This window comes from Scyliorhinus torazame, chromosome 5 (genome assembly GCF_047496885.1).
Source record: "Scyliorhinus torazame isolate Kashiwa2021f chromosome 5, sScyTor2.1, whole genome shotgun sequence".
Classification (NCBI taxonomy): Eukaryota; Metazoa; Chordata; class Chondrichthyes; order Carcharhiniformes; family Scyliorhinidae; genus Scyliorhinus; species Scyliorhinus torazame.
In genome coordinates, this window is record NC_092711.1 from 4,645,765 (window position 1) to 4,667,735 (window position 21,971).

The following is a 21,971-nucleotide window of genomic DNA, read 5'->3' on the forward strand; positions in this document are numbered from 1 at the left end:
TGAACACAATCCCAATGGACCCAAACCCCTTCCCGTTCACTCCCACTGTACACAATCCCAATGGACTCAAACCCCTTCCCGTTCACTCCCACTGTACACAATCCCAATGGACCCAACCCCTTCCCGTTACACTCACACTGTACACAATCCCAATGGACTCAAACCCCTTCCCGTTCACTCCCACTGTACACAAGCCCAATGGACTCAAACCCCTTCCCTTTCACTCCCACTGTACACAATCCCAATGGACCCAAACCCCTTCCCGTTCACTCCCACTGTACACAATCCCAATGGACGCAAACCCCTTCCCGTTCACACCCACTGAACAGAATCCCAATGGACCCAAACCCCTTCCCGTTCACACCCACTGGACACAATCCCAATGGACCCACACCCCTTCCCGTTCACTCCCACTGAACACAATCCCAATGGACCCAAGCCCCTTCCCGTTCACTCCCAGTCTACACAATCCCAATGGACCCAAACCCCTTCCCGGTCACTCCCACTGTACACAATCCCAATGGACCCAAACCCCTTCCCGTTCAGTCCCACTGTACACAATCCCAATGGACCCAAACCCCTTCCCATTCACTCCCACTGTACACAATCCCAATGGACCCTAAACCCTTCCCTTTCACTCCCACTGTACACAATCCCAATGGATTCAAACACCTTCCCGTTCGCTCCCACTGTAGACAATCCCAATGGACCCAAACCCCTTCCCGTTCACTCCCACTGTACACAATCCCAATGGACCCAAACCCCTTCCTGTTCACTCCCGCTGTAGACAATCCCAATGGACCAAAACCCCTTCTCGTTCAGTCCCACTGTACACAATCCCAATGGACCCAAACCCCTTCCTGTTCACTCCGACTGTACACAATCCCAATGGACCCAAACCCCTTCCCATTCAATCCCACTGTACACAATCCCAATGGACACAAACCCCTTCCCGTTCACTCCCACTGTACACAATCCCAATGGACCCAAATCCCTTCCCGTTCACTCCCACTGTACACAATCCCAATGGACCCAAACCCCTTCCCGTTCACCCCCACTGTACGCAATCCCAATGGACCCAAACCTCTTCCCGTTCACTCCCACTGTACACAATCCCAATGGACCCAAACCCCTTCCCGTTCGCCCCCACTGTACGCAATCCCAATGGACCCAAACCCCTTCCCGTTCACTCCCACTGTACACAATCCCAATGGACCCTAAACCCTTCACGTTCACTCCCACTGTACACAATCCCAGTGGATTCAAACCCCTTCCCGTTCGATCCCACTGTACACAATCCCAATGGACCCAAACCCCTTCCCGTTCACTCCCACTGTACACAATCCCAATGGACCCAAACCCCTTCCTGTTCACTCCCGCTGTAGACAATCCCAATGGACCCAAACCCCTTCTGGTTCACTCCCACTGTAAACAATCCCAATGGACCCAAACCCCTTCCCGTTACACTCACACTGCACACAATCCCAATGGACTCAAACCCCTTCCCTTTCACTCCCACTGTACACAATCCCAATGGACCCAAACCGCTCCCCGTTCACTCCCACTGTACACAATCCCAAATGACCCTAAACCCTTTCCTTTCACTCCCACTGTACACAATCCCAATGGACACAAACCCCTTCCCGTTCACTCCCACTGTGCACAATCCCAATGGACCTAAACCCCTTCCTGTTTACTCCCACTGTACACAATCCCAATGGACCCAAATCCTTTCCCGTTCACTCCCACTATACACAATCCCAATGGACCCAAACCCCTTCCCGTTCACCCCCACTGTACGCAATCCCAATGGACCCAAACCCCTTCCCGTTCACTCCCACTGTACACAATCCCAATGGACCCTAAACCCTTCCCGTTCACTCCCACTGTACACAATCCCAGTGGATTCAAACCCCTTCCCGTTCACTCCCACTGTACACAATCCCAATGGACCCAAACCCCTTCCTGTTCACTCCCGCTGTAGACAATCCCAATGGACCCAAACCCCTTCTGGTTCACTCCCACTGTACACAATCCCAATGGACCCAAACCCCTTCCCGTTACGCTCACACTGTACACAATCCCAATGGACTCAAACCCCTTCCCTTTCACTCCCACTGTACACAATTCCAATGGACCCAAACCCCTTCCCGTTCACTCCCACTGTGCACAATCCCAATGGACCCAAACCCCTTCCCGTTCACTCTCACTGTACACAATCCCAATGGACCCAAACCCCTTCCCGTTCACTCCCACTGTGCACAATCCCAATGGACCCAAACCCCTTCCCGTTCACTCCCACTGTGCACAATCCCAATGGAGCCAAACCCCTTCCTGTTCACTCCCACTGTACACAATCACAATGGACCCTAAACCCTTCCCGTTCACTCCCACTGTACACAATCCCAGTGGATTCAAACCCCTTCCCGTTCGATCCCACTGTACACAATCCCAATGGACCCAAACCCCTTCCCGTTCACTCCCACTGTACACAATCCCAATGGACCCAAACCCCTTCCTGTTCACTCCCGCTGTAGACAATCCCAATGGACCCAAACCCCTTCTGGTTCACTCCCACTGTACACAATCCCAATGGACCCAAACCCCTTTCCGTTACGCTCACACTGTACACAATCCCAATGGACTCAAACCCCTTCCCTTTCACTCCCACTGTACACAATCCCAATGGACGCAAACCCCTTCCCGTTCACTCCCACTGAACACAATCCCAAAGGAGCCAAACCCCTTCCCGTTAACTCCCAGTCCACACAATCCCAATGGACCCAAACCCCTTCCCGGTCACTCCCACTGTACACAATCCCAATGGAGCCAAACCCCTTCCCGTTCACTCCCACTGTACACAATCCCAATGGACCCAAGCCCCTTCCCGTTCACTCCCAGTCTACACAATCCCAATGGACCCAAACCCCTTCATGTTCACTCCCACTGTACACAATCCCAATGGACCCAAACCCCTTCCCGTTCACACCCACTGTACACAGCCCAATGGACCAAAACCCCTTCCCGTTCACTCCCATTGTACACAATCCCAATGCACCCTAAACCCTTCCCGTTCACTCCCATTGTACACAATCCCAATGGACCCAATCCCCATCCCGTTCACACCCACTGTGCACAATCCCAATGGACCCAAACGCCTTCCCGTTCACTCCCACTGTACACAATCCCAATGGATTCAAGCCCCATCCCGTTCTCTCCCACTGTACACAATCCCAATGGACCCAAACCCCTTCCCGTTGACTCCCACTGTACACAATCCCAATGGATCCAAACCCCTTCCCGTTCACACCCACTGTACACAATCCCAATGGACCCAAACCCCTTCCCGTTCACTCCCACTGTACACAATCCTAATTGACACAAATCCCTTCCCGTTCACTCCCACTGTACACAATCCCAATGGACCCAAACCCCTTCCCGTTCACTCCCACTGTACACAATCCCAATGGACTCGAAACCCTTCCCGTTCACTCCCACTGTACACAATCCCAATGGACCCAATCCCCATCCTGGTTAACACCCACTGTACACAATCCCAATGGACCCAAACCCCTTCCCATTCACTCCCACTTTACACAATCCCAATGGACCCAAACCCCTTCCTGTTCACTCCCACTGTACACAATCCCAATGGACCCAATCACCTTCCCGTTCACTCCCACTGTACACAATCCCAATGGACCGAAACCCCTTCCCGTTCACTCCCACTGTACACAATCCCAATGGACCCAAACCCTTTCCCGTTCACTCCCACTGGACACAATCCCAATGGACCCAAACCCCTTCCCTTTCACTCCCACTGTCCACAATCCCAATCGACCCAAACCCCTTCCCGTTCACTCCCACTTTACACAATCCCAATGGACCCAAGCCCCTTCCTGTTCACTCCCACTGTCCACAATCCCAATGGACCCAAACCCCTTCCCGTTCACTCCCACTGTACACAATCCCAATGGACCCAAACCCCTTCCCGTTCACTCCCACTGTACACAATCCCAATGGACCCAAACCCCTTCCCGTTCACTCCCACTGTGCACAATCCCAATGGACCCAAACACCTTCCCGTTCACTCCCACTGTACACAATCCCAATGGACCCAAACCCCTTCCCGTTCACTCCCACTGTACACAATCCCAATGGGCCCGAACCCCTTCCCGTTCACTCCCACTGTACACTAACCCGATGGCCCTGCGCTCTCATACCTAGAAGTCTGATGTGTTCACCAGTGATCGAGTTCTGATTTCTCTCTGTAACGAGAACAAAGAGAGAGTTAGCAGCGAGAAATCAGGGGAGAAAATATCGGCAATCTGTCCAACACCACTGACTAGTGCCGCTCAGTCCCCTCTCTCTCAGGGAGATATCTGTACACTGACTGGTGTCTCTCAGTCCCCTCTCTCTCTCTCAGGGAGATATCTGTACACTGACTGGTGTCTCTCAGTCCCCTCTCTCTCAGGGAGATATCTGTACACTGACTGGTGTCTCTCAGTCCCCTCTCTCTCAGGGAGATATCTGTACACTGACTGGTGTCTCTCAGTCCCCCTCTCTCTCAGGGAGATATCTGTACACTGACTGGTGTCTCTCACTCCCCTGTCTCTCTCAGGGAGATATCTGTACACTGACTGGTGTCTCTCAGTCCCCCTCTCTCTCAGGGAGATATCTGTACACTGACTGGTGTCTCTCAGTCCTCTCTCTCTCTCAGGGAGATATCTGTACACTGACTGGTGTCTCACAGTCCCCCATCTCTCCCAGGGAGATATCTGTACACTGACTGATGTCTCTCGGTCCTCTCTCTCTCAGGGAGATATCTGTACACTGACTGGTGTCTCTCAGTCCCCTCTCTCTCTCAGGGAGATATCTGTACACTGACTAGTGCCGCTCAGTCCCCTCTCTCTCTCAGGGAGATATCTGTACACTGACTGGTGTCTCTCAGTCCCCCCTCTCTCTCTCAGGGAGATATCTGTACACTGACTGGTGTCTCTCAGTCCCCTCTCTCTCTCTCAGGGAGATATCTGTACACTGACTGGTGTCTCTCAGTCCCCTCACTCTCAGGGAGATATCTGTACACTGACTGGTGTCTCTCAGTCCCCTCTCTCTCTCAGGGAGATATCTGTACACTGACTGGTATCTCACAGTCCCCTCTCTCTCAGGGAGATATCTGTACACTGACTGGTGTCTCTCAGTCCCCCTCTCTCTCAGGGAGATATCTGTACACTGACTGGTGTCTCTCAGTCCCCTCTCTCTCTCGGGGAGATATCTGTACACTGACTGGTGTCTCTCAGTCCCCTCTCTCTCTCAGGGAGATATCTGTACACTGACTGGTGTCTCTCAGTCCCCCCTCTCACTCTCAGGGAGATATCTGTACACTGACTGGTGTCTCTCAGTCCCCTCTCTCTCTCAGGGAGATATCTATACACTGACTGGTGTCTCTCAGTACTCTCTCTCTCAGGGAGATATCTGTACACTGACTGGTGTCTCTCAGTCCTCTCTCTCTCAGGGAGATATCTGTACACTGACTGGTGTCTCTCAGTCCTCTCTCTCAGGGAGATATCTGTACACTGACTGGTGTCTCTCAGTCCCCCCTCTCTCTCAGGGAGATATCTGTACACTGACTGGTGTCTCTCAGTCCCCTCTCTCTCAGGGAGATATCTGTACACTGACTGGTGTCTCTCAGTCCCCTCTCTCTCAGGGAGATGTCTGTACACTGACTGGTGTCTCTCAGTCCCCTCTCTCTCTCTCAGGGAGATGTCTGTACACTGACTGGTGTCTCTCAGTCCTCTCTCTCTCAGGGAGATATCTGTACACTGACTGGTGTCTCTCAGTCCCCTCTCTCAGGGAGATATCTGTACACTGACTGGTGTCTCTCAGTCCTCTCTCTCTCAGGGAGATATCTGTACACTGACTGGTGTCTCTCAGTCCTCTCTCTCAGGGAGGTATCTGTACACTGACTGGTGTCTCTCAGTCCCCTCTCTCTCAGGGAGATGTCTGTACACTGACTGGTGTCTCTCAGTCCCCTCTCGCTCTCAGGGAGATATCTGTACACTGACTGGTGTCTCTCAGTCCCCTCTCTCTCAGGGAGATATCTGTACACTGACTGGTGTCTCTCAGTCCCCTCTCTCTCTCAGGGAGATATCTGTACACTGACTGGTGTCTCTCAGTCCCCTCTCTCTCTCAGGGAGATATCTGTACACTGACTGGTGTCTCTCAGTCTCCTCTCTCTCAGGGAGATATCTGTACTCTGACTGGTGTCTCTCAGTCCTCTCTCTCTCAGGGAGATATCTGTACACTGACTGGTGTCTCTCCGTCCCCACTCTCTCTCTCTCAGGGAGATATCTCTACACTGACTGGTGTCTCTCAGTCCCCTCTCTCTCTCAGGGAGATATCTGTACACTGACTGGTGTCTCTCAGTCCCCTCTCTCTCAGGGAGATATCTGTACACTGACTGGTGTCTCTCAGTCCCCTCTCTCTCTCAGGGAGATATCTGTACACTGACTGGTGTCTCTCCGTCCCCACTCTCTCTCTCTCAGGGAGATATCTCTACACTGACTGGTGTCTCTCAGTCCCCTCTCTCTCTCAGGGAGATATCTGTACACTGACTGGTGTCTCTCAGTCCCCTCTCTCTCAGGGAGATATCTGTACACTGACTGGTGTCTCTCAGTCCCCTCTCTCTCAGGGAGATATCTGTACACTGACTGGTGTCTCTCAGTCCTCACTCTCTCAGGGAGATATCTGTACACTGACTGGTGTCTCTCAGTCCCCTCTCTCTCTCAGGGAGATATCTGTACACATAGGTGTCTCTCAGTCCCCTCTCTCTCTCTCAGGGAGATATCTGTACACTGACTGGTGTCTCTCAGTCCCCTCTCTCTCAGGGAGATATCTGTACACTGACTGGTGTCTCTCAGTCCTCTCTCTCAGGGAGATATCTGTACACTGACTGGTGTCTCTCAGTCCTCTCTCTCTCTCTCAGGGAGATATCTGTACACTGACTGGTGTCTCTCAGTCCCCTCTCTCTCAGGGAGATATCTGTACACTGACTGGTGTCTCTCAGTTCCCTCTCTCTCTCAGGGAGATATCTGTACACTGACTGGTGTCTCTCAGTCCCCTCTCTCAGGGAGATATCTGTACACTGACTGGTGTCTCTCAGTCCTCTCTCTCAGGGAGATATCTGTACACTGACCGGTGTCTCTCAGTCCCCTCTCTCTCTCAGGGAGATATCTGTACACTGACTGGTGTCTCTCAGTCCCCTCTCTCTCAGGGAGATGTCTGTACACTGACTGGTGTCTCTCAGTCCTCTCTCTCTCAGGGAGATATCTGTACACTGACTGGTGTCTCTCAGTCCCCTCTCTCTCTCAGGGAGATATCTGTACACTGACTGGTGTTTCTCTGTCTCCTCTCTCCCTCAGGGAGATGTGTGTACACTGACTGGTGTCTCTCAGTCCCCCTCTCTCTCAGGGATATATCTGTACACTGACTGGGGTCTCTCAGTCCCCTCTCTCTCTCTCTCTCTCTCAGGGAGATATCTGTACACTGACTGGTGTCCCTCAGTCCCCTCTCTCTCTCTCAGGGAGATATCTGTACACTGACTGGTGTCCCTAAGTCCCCTCTCTCTCTCAGGGAGATATCTGTACACTGACTGATGTCTCTCAGTCCCCTCTCTCTCTCAGGGAGATATCTGTACACTGACTGGTGTCTCTCAGTCCCCTCTCTCTCAGGGAGATATCTGTACACTGACTGGTGTCTCCCAGTCCCCTCTCTCTCTCTCAGGGAGATATCTGTACACTGACTGGTGTCTCTCAGTCCTCTCTCTCTCTCAGGGAGATATCTGTACACTGACTGGTGTCTCTCAGTCCCCTCTCTCTCTCAGGAAGATATCTGTACACTGACTGGTGTCTCTCAGTCCCCTCTCTCTCAGGGAGATATCTGTACACTGACTGGTGTGTCTCAGTCCCCTCTCTCTCTCTCAGGGAGATATCTGTACACTGACTGGTGTCTCTCAGTCCTCTCTCTCTCTCAGGGAGATATCTGTACACTGACTGGTGTCTCTCAGTCCCCTCTCTCTCTCAGGAAGATATCTGTACACTGACTGGTGTCTCTCAGTCCCCTCTCTCTCAGGGAGATATCTGTACACTGACTGGTGTCTCTCAGTCCCCTCTCTCTCTCAGGGTGATATCTGTACACTGACTGGTGTCTCTCAGTCCCCTCTCTCTCAGGGAGATATCTGTACACTGACTGGGGTCTCTCAGTCCCCTCTCTCTCAGGGAGATATCTGTACACTGACTGGTGTCTCTCAGTCCCCTCTCTCTCAGGGATATATCTGTACACTGACTGGGGTCTCTCAGTCCCCTCTCTCTCTCAGGGAGATATCTGTACACTGACTGGTGTTTCTCTGTCTCCTCTCTCCCTCAGGGAGATGTGTGTACACTGACTGGTGTCTCTCAGTCCCCCTCTCTCTCAGGGATATATCTGTACACTGACTGGGGTCTCTCAGTCCCCTCTCTCTCTCTCTCTCTCTCAGGGAGATATCTGTACACTGACTGGTGTCTCTCAGTCCCCTCTCTCTCTCAGGGAGATATCTGTACACTGACTGGTGTCCCTCAGTCCCCTCTCTCTCTCTCAGGGAGATATCTGTACACTGACTGGTGTCCCTAAGTCCCCTCTCTCTCTCAGGGAGATATCTGTACACTGACTGATGTCTCTCAGTCCCCTCTCTCTCTCAGGGAGATATCTGTACACTGACTGGTGTCTCTCAGTCCCCTCTCTCTCAGGGAGATATCTGTACACTGACTGGTGTCCCTCAGTCCCCTCTCTCTCTCTCAGGGAGATATCTGTACACTGACTGGTGTCTCTCAGTCCTCTCTCTCTCTCAGGGAGATATCTGTACACTGACTGGTGTCTCTCAGTCCCCTCTCTCTCTCAGGAAGATATCTGTACACTGACTGGTGTCTCTCAGTCCCCTCTCTCTCAGGGAGATATCTGTACACTGACTGGTGTCTCTCAGTCCCCTCTCTCTCAGGGAGATATCTGTACACTGACTGGGGTCTCTCAGTCCCCTCTCTCAGGGAGATATCTGTACACTGACTGGTGTCTCTCAGTCCCCTCTCTCTCTCAGGGAGATATCTGTACACTGACTGGTGTCTCTCAGTCCCCTCTCTCTCTCCCAGGGAGATATCTGTACACTGACTGGTGTCTCTCAGTCCTCTCTCTCTCAGGGAGATATCTGTACACTGACTGGTGTGTCTCAGTTCCCTGTCTCTCTCAGGGAGATATCTGTACACTGACTGGTGTCTCTCAGTTCCCTCTCTCTCTCAGGGAGATATCTGTACACTGACTGGTGTCTCTCAGTTCCCTGTCTCTCAGGGAGATATCTGTACACTGACTGGTGTCTCTCTGTCCCCTCTCTCTCTCAGGGAGATATCTGTACACTGACTGGTGTCTCTCAGTTCCCTGTCTCTCAGGGAGATATCTGTACACTGACTGGTGTCTCTCAGTCCCCTCTCTCTCTCAGGGAGATATCTGTATACTGACTTGTGTCTCTCAGTTCCCTGTCTCTCAGGGAGATATCTGTACACTGACTGGTGTCTCTCAGTCCCCTCTCTCTCTCAGGGAGATATCTGTACACTGACTGGTGTCGCTCAGTCCCCTCTCTCTCTCTCAGGGAGATATCTGTACACTGACTAGTGTCTCTCAGTTCCCTGTCTCTCAGGGTGATATCTGTACACCGACTGGTGTCTCTCAGTTCCCTGTCTCTCAGGGAGATATCTGTACACTGACTGGTGTCTCTCAGTCCTCTCTCTCTCAGGGAGATATCTGTACACTGACTGGCGTCTCTCAGTCCCCTCTCTCTCTCTCAGGGAGATATCTGTACACTGACTGGTGTCTCTCAGTCCCCTCTCTCTTTCAGGGAGATATCTGTACACTGACTGGGGTCTCTCAGTCCTCTCTCTCTCAGGGAGATATCTGTACACTGACTGGTGTGTCTCAGTTCCCTGTCTCTCTCAGGGAGATATCTGTACACTGTCTGGTGTCTCTCAGTTCCCTCTCTCTCTCAGGGAGATATCTGTACACTGACTGGTGTCTCTCAGTTCCCTGTCTCTCAGGGAGATATCTGTACACTGACTGGTGTCTCTCTGTCCCCTCTCTCTCTCAGGGAGATATCTGTACACTGACTGGTGTCTCTCAGTTCCCTGTCTCTCAGGGAGATATCTGTACACTGACTGGTGTCTCTCAGTCCCCTCTCTCTCTCAGGGAGATATCTGTATACTGACTTGTGTCTCTCAGTTCCCTGTCTCTCAGGGAGATATCTGTACACTGACTGGTGTCTCTCAGTCCCCTCTCTCTCTCAGGGAGATATCTGTACACTGACTGGTGTCGCTCAGTCCCCTCTCTCTCTCTCAGGGAGATATCTGTACACTGACTAGTGTCTCTCAGTTCCCTGTCTCTCAGGGTGATATCTGTACACCGACTGGTGTCTCTCAGTCCCCTCTCTCTCTCAGGGAGATATCTGTACACTGACTGGTGTCTCTCAGTCCCCTCTCTCTCTCAGGGAGATATCTGTACACTGACTGGTGTTTCTCTGTCCCCTCTCTCCCTCAGGGAGATATGGGTACACTGACTGGTGTCTCTCAGTCCCCCTCTCTCTCAGGGAGATATCTGTACACTGACTGGTGTCTCTCAGTCCCCCCTCTCTCTCAGGGAGATATTTGTACACTGACTGGGGTCTCTCAGTCCTCTCTCTCTCTCAGGGAGATATCTGTACACTGACTGGTGTCTCTCAGTCCCCTCTCACTCTCAGGGTGATATCTGTACACTGACTGGTGTCTCTCAGTCCCCTCTCTCTCAGGGAGATATCTGTACACTGACTGGTGTCTCTCAGTCCCCTCTCTCTCTCAGGGAGATATCTGTACACTGACTGGGGTCTCTCAGTCCCCTCTCTCTCTCTCTCTCAGGGAGATATATGTACACTGACTGGTGTCTCTCAGTCCCCTCTCTCTCAGGGAGATATCTGTACACTGACTGGTGTCTCTCAGTCCCCTCTCTCTCTCAGGGAGATATCTGTACACTGACTGGTGTCTCTCAGTCCCCTCTCTCTCAGGGAGATATCTGTACACTGACTGGTGTCTCTCAGTCCCCTCTCTCTCTCAGGGAGATATCTGTACACTGACTGGTGTCTCTCAGTCCCCTCTCTCTCAGGGAGATATCTGTACACTGACTGGTGTCTCTCAGTCCCCTCTCTCTCTCAGGGAGATATCTGTACACTGACTGGTGTCTCTCCGTCCCCACTCTCTCTCTCTCAGGGAGATATCTCTACACTGACTGGTGTCTCTCAGTCCCCTCTCTCTCTCAGGGAGATATCTGTACACTGACTGGTGTCTCTCAGTCCCCTCTCTCTCAGGGAGATATCTGTACACTGACTGGTGTCTCTCAGTCCCCTCTCTCTCAGGGAGATATCTGTACACTGACTGGTGTCTCTTCAGTCCTCACTCTCTCAGGGAGATATCTGTACACTGACTGGTGTCTCTCAGTCCCCTCTCTCTCTCAGGGAGATATCTGTACACATAGGTGTCTCTCAGTCCCCTCTCTCTCTCTCAGGGAGATATCTGTACACTGACTGGTGTCTCTCAGTCCCCTCTCTCTCAGGGAGATATCTGTACACTGACTGGTGTCTCTCAGTCCTCTCTCTCAGGGAGATATCTGTACACTGACTGGTGTCTCTCAGTCCTCTCTCTCTCTCAGGGAGATATCTGTACACTGACTGGTGTCTCTCAGTCCCCTCTCTCTCAGGGAGATATCTGTACACTGACTGGTGTCTCTCAGTTCCCTCTCTCTCTCAGGGAGATATCTGTACACTGACTGGTGTCTCTCAGTCCCCTCTCTCAGGGAGATATCTGTACACTGACTGGTGTCTCTCAGTCCTCTCTCTCAGGGAGATATCTGTACACTGACCGGTGTCTCTCAGTCCCCTCTCTCTCTCAGGGAGATATCTGTACACTGACTGGTGTCTCTCAGTCCCCTCTCTCTCAGGGAGATGTCTGTACACTGACTGGTGTCTCTCAGTCCTCTCTCTCTCAGGGAGATATCTGTACACTGACTGGTGTTTCTCAGTCCCCTCTCTCTCTCAGGGAGATATCTGTACACTGACTGGTGTTTCTCTGTCTCCTCTCTCCCTCAGGGAGATGTGTGTACACTGACTGGTGTCTCTCAGTCCCCCTCTCTCTCAGGGATATATCTGTACACTGACTGGGGTCTCTCAGTCCCCTCTCTCTCTCTCTCTCTCTCAGGGAGATATCTGTACACTGACTGGTGTCTCTCAGTCCCCTCTCTCTCTCAGGGAGATATCTGTACACTGACTGGTGTCCCTCAGTCCCCTCTCTCTCTCAGGGAGATATCTGTACACTGACTGATGTCTCTCAGTCCCCTCTCTCTCTCAGGGAGATATCTGTACACTGACTGGTGTCTCTCAGTCCCCTCTCTCTCAGGGAGATATCTGTACACTGACTGGTGTGTCTCAGTCCCCTCTCTCTCTCTCAGGGAGATATCTGTACACTGACTGGTGTCTCTCAGTCCTCTCTCTCTCTCAGGGAGATATCTGTACACTGACTGGTGTCTCTCAGTCCCCTCTCTCTCTCAGGAAGATATCTGTACACTGACTGGTGTCTCTCAGTCCCCTCTCTCTCAGGGAGATATCTGTACACTGACTGGTGTCTCTCAGTCCCCTCTCTCTCTCAGGGAGATATCTGTACACTGACTGGTGTCTCTCAGTCCCCTCTCTCTCAGGGAGATATCTGTACACTGACTGGGGTCTCTCAGTCCCCTCTCTCTCAGGGAGATATCTGTACACTGACTGGTGTCTCTCAGTCCCCTCTCTCTCAGGGATATATCTGTACACTGACTGGGGTCTCTCAGTCCCCTCTCTCTCTCCCAGGGAGATATCTGTACACTGACTGGTGTCTCTCAGTCCTCTCTCTCTCAGGGAGATATCTGTACACTGACTGGCGTCTCTCAGTCCCCTCTCTCTCTCTCAGGGAGATATCTGTACACTGACTGGTGTCTCTCAGTCCCCTCTCTCTTTCAGGGAGATATCTGTACACTGACTGGGGTCTCTCAGTCCTCTCTCTCTCAGGGAGATATCTGTACACTGACTGGTGTGTCTCAGTTCCCTGTCTCTCTCAGGGAGATATCTGTACACTGACTGGTGTCTCTCAGTTCCCTCTCTCTCTCAGGGAGATATCTGTACACTGACTGGTGTCTCTCAGTTCCCTGTCTCTCAGGGAGATATCTGTACACTGACTGGTGTCTCTCTGTCCCCTCTCTCTCTCAGGGAGATATCTGTACACTGACTGGTGTCTCTCAGTTCCCTGTCTCTCAGGGAGATATCTGTACACTGACTGGTGTCTCTCAGTCCCCTCTCTCTCTCTCAGGGAGATATCTGTATACTGACTTGTGTCTCTCAGTTCCCTGTCTCTCAGGGAGATATCTGTACACTGACTGGTGTCTCTCAGTCCCCTCTCTCTCTCAGGGAGATATCTGTACACTGACTGGTGTCGCTCAGTCCCCTCTCTCTCTCTCAGGGAGATATCTGTACACTGACTAGTGTCTCTCAGTTCCCTGTCTCTCAGGGTGATATCTGTACACCGACTGGTGTCTCTCAGTCCCCTCTCTCTCTCAGGGAGATATCTGTACACTGACTGGTGTCTCTCAGTCCCCTCTCTCTCTCAGGGAGATATCTGTACACTGACTGGTGTTTCTCTGTCCCCTCTCTCCCTCAGGGAGATATGGGTACACTGACTGGTGTCTCTCAGTCCCCCTCTCTCTCAGGGAGATATCTGTACACTGACTGGTGTCTCTCAGTCCCCCCTCTCTCTCAGGGAGATATTTGTACACTGACTGGGGTCTCTCAGTCCTCTCTCTCTCTCAGGGAGATATCTGTACACTGACTGGTGTCTCTCAGTCCCCTCTCACTCTCAGGGTGATATCTGTACACTGACTGGTGTCTCTCAGTCCCCTCTCTCTCAGGGAGATATCTGTACACTGACTGGTGTCTCTCAGTCCCCTCTCTCTCTCAGGGAGATATCTGTACACTGACTGGGGTCTCTCAGTCCCCTCTCTCTCTCTCTCTCAGGGAGATATCTGTACACTGACTGGTGTCTCTCAGTCCCCTCTCTCTCAGGGAGATATCTGTACACTGACTGGTGTCTCTCAGTCCTCTCTCTCTCTCAGGGAGATATCTGTACACTGACTGGTGTCTCTCAGTCCCCTCTCTCTCAGGGAGATATCTGTACACTGACTGGTGTCTCTCAGTCCCCTCTCTCTCTCAGGGACATATCTGTACACTGACTGGTGTCTCTCAGTCCCCCCTCTCTCTCAGGGAGATATCTGTACACTGACTGGGGTCTCTCAGTCCTCTCTCTCTCAGGGTGATATCTGTACACTGACTGGTGTCTCTCAGTCCCTCTCTCTCTCAGTAAGATATCTGTACACTGACTGGTGTCTCTCAGTCCCCTCTTTCTCTCAGAGAGATATCTGTACACTGACTGGGGTCTCTCTGTCCCCTCTCTCTCTCTCTCTCTCAGGGAGATATCTGTACACTGACTGGTGTCTCTCAGTCCCCTCTCTCTCAGGGAGATATCTGTACACTGACTGGCGTCTCTCAGTCCCCTCTCTCTCTCAGGGAGATATCTGTACACTGACTGGTGTCTCTCAGTCCCCTCTCTCTCAGGGAGATATCTGTACACTGACTGGTGTTTCTCTGTCCCCTCTCTCCCTCAGGGAGATGTGTGTACACTGACTGGTGTCTCTCAGTCCTCTCTCTCTCAGGGAGATATCTGTACACTGACTGGGGTCTCTCAGTCCCCTCTCTCTCTCTCTCTCAGGGAGATATCTGTACACTGACTGGTGTCTCTCAGTCCCCTCTCTCTCTCAGGGAGATATCTGTACACTGACTGGTGTCCCTCAGTCCCCTCTCTCTCTCTCAGGGAGATATCTGTACACTGACTGGTGTCCCTAAGTCCCCTCTCTCTCTCAGGGAGATATCTGTACACTGACTGATGTCTCTCAGTCCCCTCTCTCTCTCAGGGAGATATCTGTACACTGACTGGTGTCTCTCAGTCCCCTCTCTCTCAGGGAGATATCTGTACACTGACTGGTGTGTCTCAGTCCCCTCTCTCTCTCTCAGGGAGATATCTGTACACTGACTGGTGTCTCTCAGTCCTCTCTCTCTCTCAGGGAGATATCTGTACACTGACTGGTGTCTCTCAGTCCCCTCTCTCTCTCAGGAAGATATCTGTACACTGACTGGTGTCTCTCAGTCCCCTCTCTCTCAGGGAGATATCAGTACACTGACTGGTGTCTCTCAGTCCCCTCTCTCTCAGGGAGATATCTGTACACTGACTGGGGTCTCTCAGTCCCCTCTCTCTCAGGGAGATATCTGTACACTGACTGGTGTCTCTCAGTCCCCTCTCTCTCTCAGGGAGATATCTGTACACTGACTGGTGTCTCTCAGTCCCCTCTCTCTCTCCCAGGGAGATATCTGTACACTGACTGGTGTCTCTCAGTCCTCTCTCTCTCAGGGAGATATCTGTACACTGACTGGTGTGTCTCAGTTCCCTGTCTCTCTCAGGGAGATATCTGTACACTGACTGGTGTCTCTCAGTTCCCTCTCTCTCTCAGGGAGATATCTGTACACTGACTGGTGTCTCTCAGTTCCCTGTCTCTCAGGGAGATATCTGTACACTGACTGGTGTCTCTCTGTCCCCTCTCTCTCTCAGGGAGATATCTGTACACTGACTGGTGTCTCTCAGTTCCCTGTCTCTCAGGGAGATATCTGTACACTGACTGGTGTCTCTCAGTCCCCTCTCTCTCTCTCAGGGAGATATCTGTATACTGACTTGTGTCTCTCAGTTCCCTGTCTCTCAGGGAGATATCTGTACACTGACTGGTGTCTCTCAGTCCCCTCTCTCTCTCAGGGAGATATCTGTACACTGACTGGTGTCGCTCAGTCCCCTCTCTCTCTCTCAGGGAGATATCTGTACACTGACTAGTGTCTCTCAGTTCCCTGTCTCTCAGGGTGATATCTGTACACCGACTGGTGTCTCTCAGTCCCCTCTCTCTCTCAGGGAGATATCTGTACACTGACTGGTGTCTCTCAGTCCCCTCTCTCTCTCAGGGAGATATCTGTACACTGACTGGTGTTTCTCTGTCCCCTCTCTCCCTCAGGGAGATATGGGTACACTGACTGGTGTCTCTCAGTCCCCCTCTCTCTCAGGGAGATATCTGTACACTGACTGGTGTCTCTCAGTCCCCCCTCTCTCTCAGGGAGATATTTGTACACTGACTGGGGTCTCTCAGTCCTCTCTCTCTCTCAGGGAGATATCTGTACACTGACTGGTGTCTCTCAGTCCCCTCTCACTCTCAGGGTGATATCTGTACACTGACTGGTGTCTCTCAGTCCCCTCTCTCTCAGGGAGATATCTGGACACTGACTGGTGTCTCTCAGTCCCCTCTCTCTCTCAGGGAGATATCTGTACACTGACTGGGGTCTCTCAGTCCCCTCTCTCTCTCTCTCTCTCAGGGAGATATCTGTACACTGACTGGTGTCTCTCAGTCCCCTCTCTCTCAGGGAGATATCTGTACACTGACTGGTGTCTCTCAGTCCCCTCTCTCTCTCAGGGAGATATCTGTACACTGACTGGTGTCTCTCAGTCCCCTCTCTCTCAGGGAGATATCTGTACACTGACTGGTGTCTCTCAGTCCCCTCTCTCTCTCAGGGAGATATCTGTACACTGACTGGTGTCTCTCAGTCCCCCCTCTCTCTCAGGGAGATATCTGTACACTGACTGGGGTCTCTCAGTCCTCTCTCTCTCAGGGTGATATCTGTACACTGACTGGTGTCTCTCAGTCCCTCTCTCTCTCAGTAAGATATCTGTACACTGACTGGTGTCTCTCAGTCCCCTCTTTCTCTCAGAGAGATATCTGTACACTGACTGGGGTCTCTCTGTCCCCTCTCTCTCTCTCTCTCTCAGGGAGATATCTGTACACTGACTGGTGTCTCTCAGTCCCCTCTCTCTCAGGGAGATATCTGTACACTGACTGGCGTCTCGCAGTCCCCTCTCTCTCTCAGGGAGATATCTGTACACTGACTGGTGTCTCTCAGTCCCCTCTCTCTCAGGGAGATATCTGTACACTGACTGGTGTCTCTCAGTCCCCTCTCTCTCTCAGGGAGATATCTGTACACTGACTGGTGTTTCTCTGTCCCCTCTCTCCCTCAGGGAGATGTGTGTACACTGACTGGTGTCTCTCAGTCCTCTCTCTCTCAGGGAGATATCTGTACAGTGACTGGTGTCTCTCAGTCCCCTCTCTCTCAGGGAGATATCTGTACACTGACTGGTGTCTCTCAGTCCCCTCTCTCTCAGGGAGATATCTGTACACTGACTGGTGTCTCTCAGTCCCCCTCTCTCTCAGGGAGTTTTCTGTACACTGACTGGTGTCTCTCAGTCCCCTCTTTCTCTCAGAGAGATATCTGTACACTGACTGGTGTCTCTCAGTCCCCTCTCTCTCTCTCTCTCTCAGGGAGATATCTGTACACTGACTGGTGTCTCTCAGTCCCCTCTCTCTCTCAGGGAGATATCTGTACACTGACTGGTGTCTCTCAGTCCCCCTCTCTCTCAGGGAGATATCTGTATACTGACTGGTGTCTCTCAGTCCCCTCTCTCTCAGGGAGATATCTGTACACTGACTGGTGTCTCTCAGTCCTCTCTCTCTCTCAGGGAGATATCTGTACACTGACTGGTGTCTCTCAGTCCCCTCTCTCTCTCAGGGAGATATCTGTACACTGACTGGTGTCTCTCAGTCCCCTCTCTCTCAGGGAGATATCTGTACACTGACTGGTGTCTCTCAGTCCTCTCTCTCTCAGGGAAATATCTGTACACTGACTGGTGTCTCTCAGTCCCCTCTCTCTCTCTCAGCGAGATATCTGTCCACTGACAGATGTCTCTCAGTCCCCTCTCTCTCTATCTCAGGGAGATATCTGTACACTGACTGGTGTATCTCAGTCCTCTCTGTCTATCAGGGAGATATCTGTACACTGACTGGTGTCTCTCAGTCCCCTCTCTCTCTCAGGGAGATATCTGTACACTGACTGGTGTCTCTCAGTCCCCTCTCTCTCTCCCAGGGAGATATCTGTACACTGACTGGTGTCTCTCAGTCCTCTCTCTCTCAGGCAGATATCTGTACACTGACTGGCGTCTCTCAGTCCCCTCTCTCTCTCTCAGGGAGATATCTGTACACTGACTGGGGTCTCTCAGTCCTCTCTCTCTCAGGGAGATATCTGTACACTGACTGGTGTCTCTCAGTTCCCTGTCTCTCTCAGAGAGATATCTGTATACTGACTGGTGTCTCTCAGTTCCCTCTCTCTCTCAGGGAGATATCTGTACACTGACTGGTGTCTCTCAGTTCCCTGTCTCTCAGGGAGATATCTGTACACTAATTGATGTCTCTCTGTCCCTCTCTCTCTCTCAGGGAGATATCTGTACACTGACTGGTGTCTCTCAGTTCCCTGTCTCTCAGGGAGATATCTGTACACTGACTGGTGTCTCTCAGTCCCCTCTCTTTCTCTCAGGGAGATATCTGTACACTGACTGGTGTCTCTCAGTTCCCTGTCTCTCAGGGTGATATCTGTACACATACTGGTGTCTCTCAGTCCCCTCTCTCTCAGGGTGATATCTGTACACAGACTGGTGTCTCTCAGTCCCCTCTCTCTCAGGGAGATATCTGTACACTGACTGGTGTCTCTCAGTCCTCTCTCTCTCTCAGGGAGATATCTGTACACTGACTGGTGTCTCTCAGTCCCCTCTCTCTCTCAGGGAGATATCTGTACACTGACTGGTGACTCTCAGTCCCCCTCTCTCTCCGGGAGATATCTGTACACTGACTGGTGTCTCTCAGTCCCCTCTCTCTCTCAAAGAGATATCTGTACACTGACTGGTGTCTCTCAGTCCCCTCTCTCTCTCAGGGATTTATTTGTACACTGACTGGTGTCTCTCAGTCCTCTCTCTCTCTCAGGGAGATATCTGTACACTGACTGGTGTCTCTCAGTCCCCTCTCTCAGGGAGATATCTGTACACTGACTGGGGTCTCTCAGTCCCCTCTCTCTCTCTCAGGGAGATATCTGTACACTGACTGGTGTCTATCAGTCCCCTCTCTCTCTCAAAGAGATATCTGTACACTGACTGGTGTCTCTCAGTCCCCTCTCTCTCTCAGGGATTTATTTGTACACTGACTGGTGTCTCTCAGTCCTCTCTCTCTCTCAGGGAGATATCTGTACACTGACTGGTGTCTCTCAGTCCCCTCTCTCAGGGAGATATCTGTACACTGACTGGGGTCTCTCAGTCCCCTCTCTCTCTCTCAGGGAGATATCTGTACACTGACTGGTGTCTATCAGTCCCCTCTCTCTCTCTCAGGGAGATATCTGTACACTGACTGGTGTTTCTCTGTCTCCTCTCTCCCTCAGGGAGATGTGTGTACACTGACTGGTGTCTCTCAGTCCCCCTCTCTCTCAGGGATATATCTGTACACTGACTGGGGTCTCTCAGTCCCCTCTCTCTCTCTCTCTCTCTCAGGGAGATATCTGTACACTGACTGGTGTCTCTCAGTCCCCTCTCTCTCTCAGGGAGATATCTGTACACTGACTGGTGTCCCTCAGTCCCCTCTCTCTCTCAGGGAGATATCTGTACACTGACTGGTGTCTCTCAGTCCCCTCTCTCTCTCAGGGAGATATCTGTACACTGACTGATGTCTCTCAGTCCCCTCTCTCTCTCAGGGAGATATCTGTACACTGACTGGTGTCTCTCAGTCCCCTCTCTCTCAGGGAGATATCTGTACACTGACTGGTGTGTCTCAGTCCCCTCTCTCTCTCTCAGGGAGATATCTGTACACTGACTGGTGTCTCTCAGTCCTCTCTCTCTCTCAGGGAGATATCTGTACACTGACTGGTGTCTCTCAGTCCCCTCTCTCTCTCAGGAAGATATCTGTACACTGACTGGTGTCTCTCAGTCCCCTCTCTCTCAGGGAGATATCTGTACACTGACTGGTGTCTCTCAGTCCCCTCTCTCTCTCAGGGAGATATCTGTACACTGACTGGTGTCTCTCAGTCCCCTCTCTCTCAGGGAGATATCTGTACACTGACTGGGGTCTCTCAGTCCCCTCTCTCTCAGGGAGATATCTGTACACTGACTGGTGTCTCTCAGTCCCCTCTCTCTCAGGGATATATCTGTACACTGACTGGGGTCTCTCAGTCCCCTCTCTCTCTCCCAGGGAGATATCTGTACACTGACTGGTGTCTCTCAGTCCTCTCTCTCTCAGGGAGATATCTGTACACTGACTGGCGTCTCTCAGTCCCCTCTCTCTCTCTCAGGGAGATATCTGTACACTGACTGGTGTCTCTCAGTCCCCTCTCTCTTTCAGGGAGATATCTGTACACTGACTGGGGTCTCTCAGTCCTCTCTCTCTCAGGGAGATATCTGTACACTGACTGGTGTGTCTCAGTTCCCTGTCTCTCTCAGGGAGATATCTGTACACTGACTGGTGTCTCTCAGTTCCCTCTCTCTCTCAGGGAGATATCTGTACACTGACTGGTGTCTCTCAGTTCCCTGTCTCTCAGGGAGATATCTGTACACTGACTGGTGTCTCTCTGTCCCCTCTCTCTCTCAGGGAGATATCTGTACACTGACTGGTGTCTCTCAGTTCCCTGTCTCTCAGGGAGATATCTGTACACTGACTGGTGTCTCTCAGTCCCCTCTCTCTCTCTCAGGGAGATATCTGTATACTGACTTGTGTCTCTCAGTTCCCTGTCTCTCAGGGAGATATCTGTACACTGACTGGTGTCTCTCAGTCCCCTCTCTCTCTCAGGGAGATATCTGTACACTGACTGGTGTCGCTCAGTCCCCTCTCTCTCTCTCAGGGAGATATCTGTACACTGACTAGTGTCTCTCAGTTCCCTGTCTCTCAGGGTGATATCTGTACACCGACTGGTGTCTCTCAGTCCCCTCTCTCTCTCAGGGAGATATCTGTACACTGACTGGTGTCTCTCAGTCCCCTCTCTCTCTCAGGGAGATATCTGTACACTGACTGGTGTTTCTCTGTCCCCTCTCTCCCTCAGGGAGATATGGGTACACTGACTGGTGTCTCTCAGTCCCCCTCTCTCTCAGGGAGATATCTGTACACTGACTGGTGTCTCTCAGTCCCCCCTCTCTCTCAGGGAGATATTTGTACACTGACTGGGGTCTCTCAGTCCTCTCTCTCTCTCAGGGAGATATCTGTACACTGACTGGTGTCTCTCAGTCCCCTCTCACTCTCAGGGTGATATCTGTACACTGACTGGTGTCTCTCAGTCCCCTCTCTCTCAGGGAGATATCTGTACACTGACTGGTGTCTCTCAGTCCCCTCTCTCTCTCAGGGAGATATCTGTACACTGACTGGGGTCTCTCAGTCCCCTCTCTCTCTCTCTCTCAGGGAGATATCTGTACACTGACTGGTGTCTCTCAGTCCCCTCTCTCTCAGGGAGATATCTGTACACTGACTGGTGTCTCTCAGTCCTCTCTCTCTCTCAGGGAGATATCTGTACACTGACTGGTGTCTCTCAGTCCCCTCTCTCTCAGGGAGATATCTGTACACTGACTGGTGTCTCTCAGTCCCCTCTCTCTCTCAGGGAGATATCTGTACACTGACTGGTGTCTCTCAGTCCCCCCTCTCTCTCAGGGAGATATCTGTACACTGACTGGGGTCTCTCAGTCCTCTCTCTCTCAGGGTGATATCTGTACACTGACTGGTGTCTCTCAGTCCCTCTCTCTCTCAGTAAGATATCTGTACACTGACTGGTGTCTCTCAGTCCCCTCTTTCTCTCAGAGAGATATCTGTACACTGACTGGGGTCTCTCTGTCCCCTCTCTCTCTCTCTCTCTC

The 21,971-nt window shown here is 51.9% G+C and overlaps 1 protein-coding gene and 1 long non-coding RNA gene across 2 annotated transcripts in view; both read right to left on the minus strand.

Annotated features, from left to right (window-relative positions):
- LOC140418149 (uncharacterized) overlaps positions 1 to 21,971 on the minus strand; it is a 1,069,702-nt gene that overhangs the window by 957,875 nt on the left and 89,856 nt on the right. The window lies entirely within an intron of this gene.
- Positions 1 to 21,971, minus strand: part of LOC140421342 (solute carrier family 12 member 6) — a 200,983-nt gene that overhangs the window by 97,118 nt on the left and 81,894 nt on the right. The window contains exon 2 of the mRNA XM_072506014.1: positions 4,224 to 4,268. Coding sequence (XP_072362115.1) covers positions 4,224 to 4,268 — 45 coding nt within the window. The remainder of the gene's footprint in view (positions 1 to 4,223; positions 4,269 to 21,971) is intronic.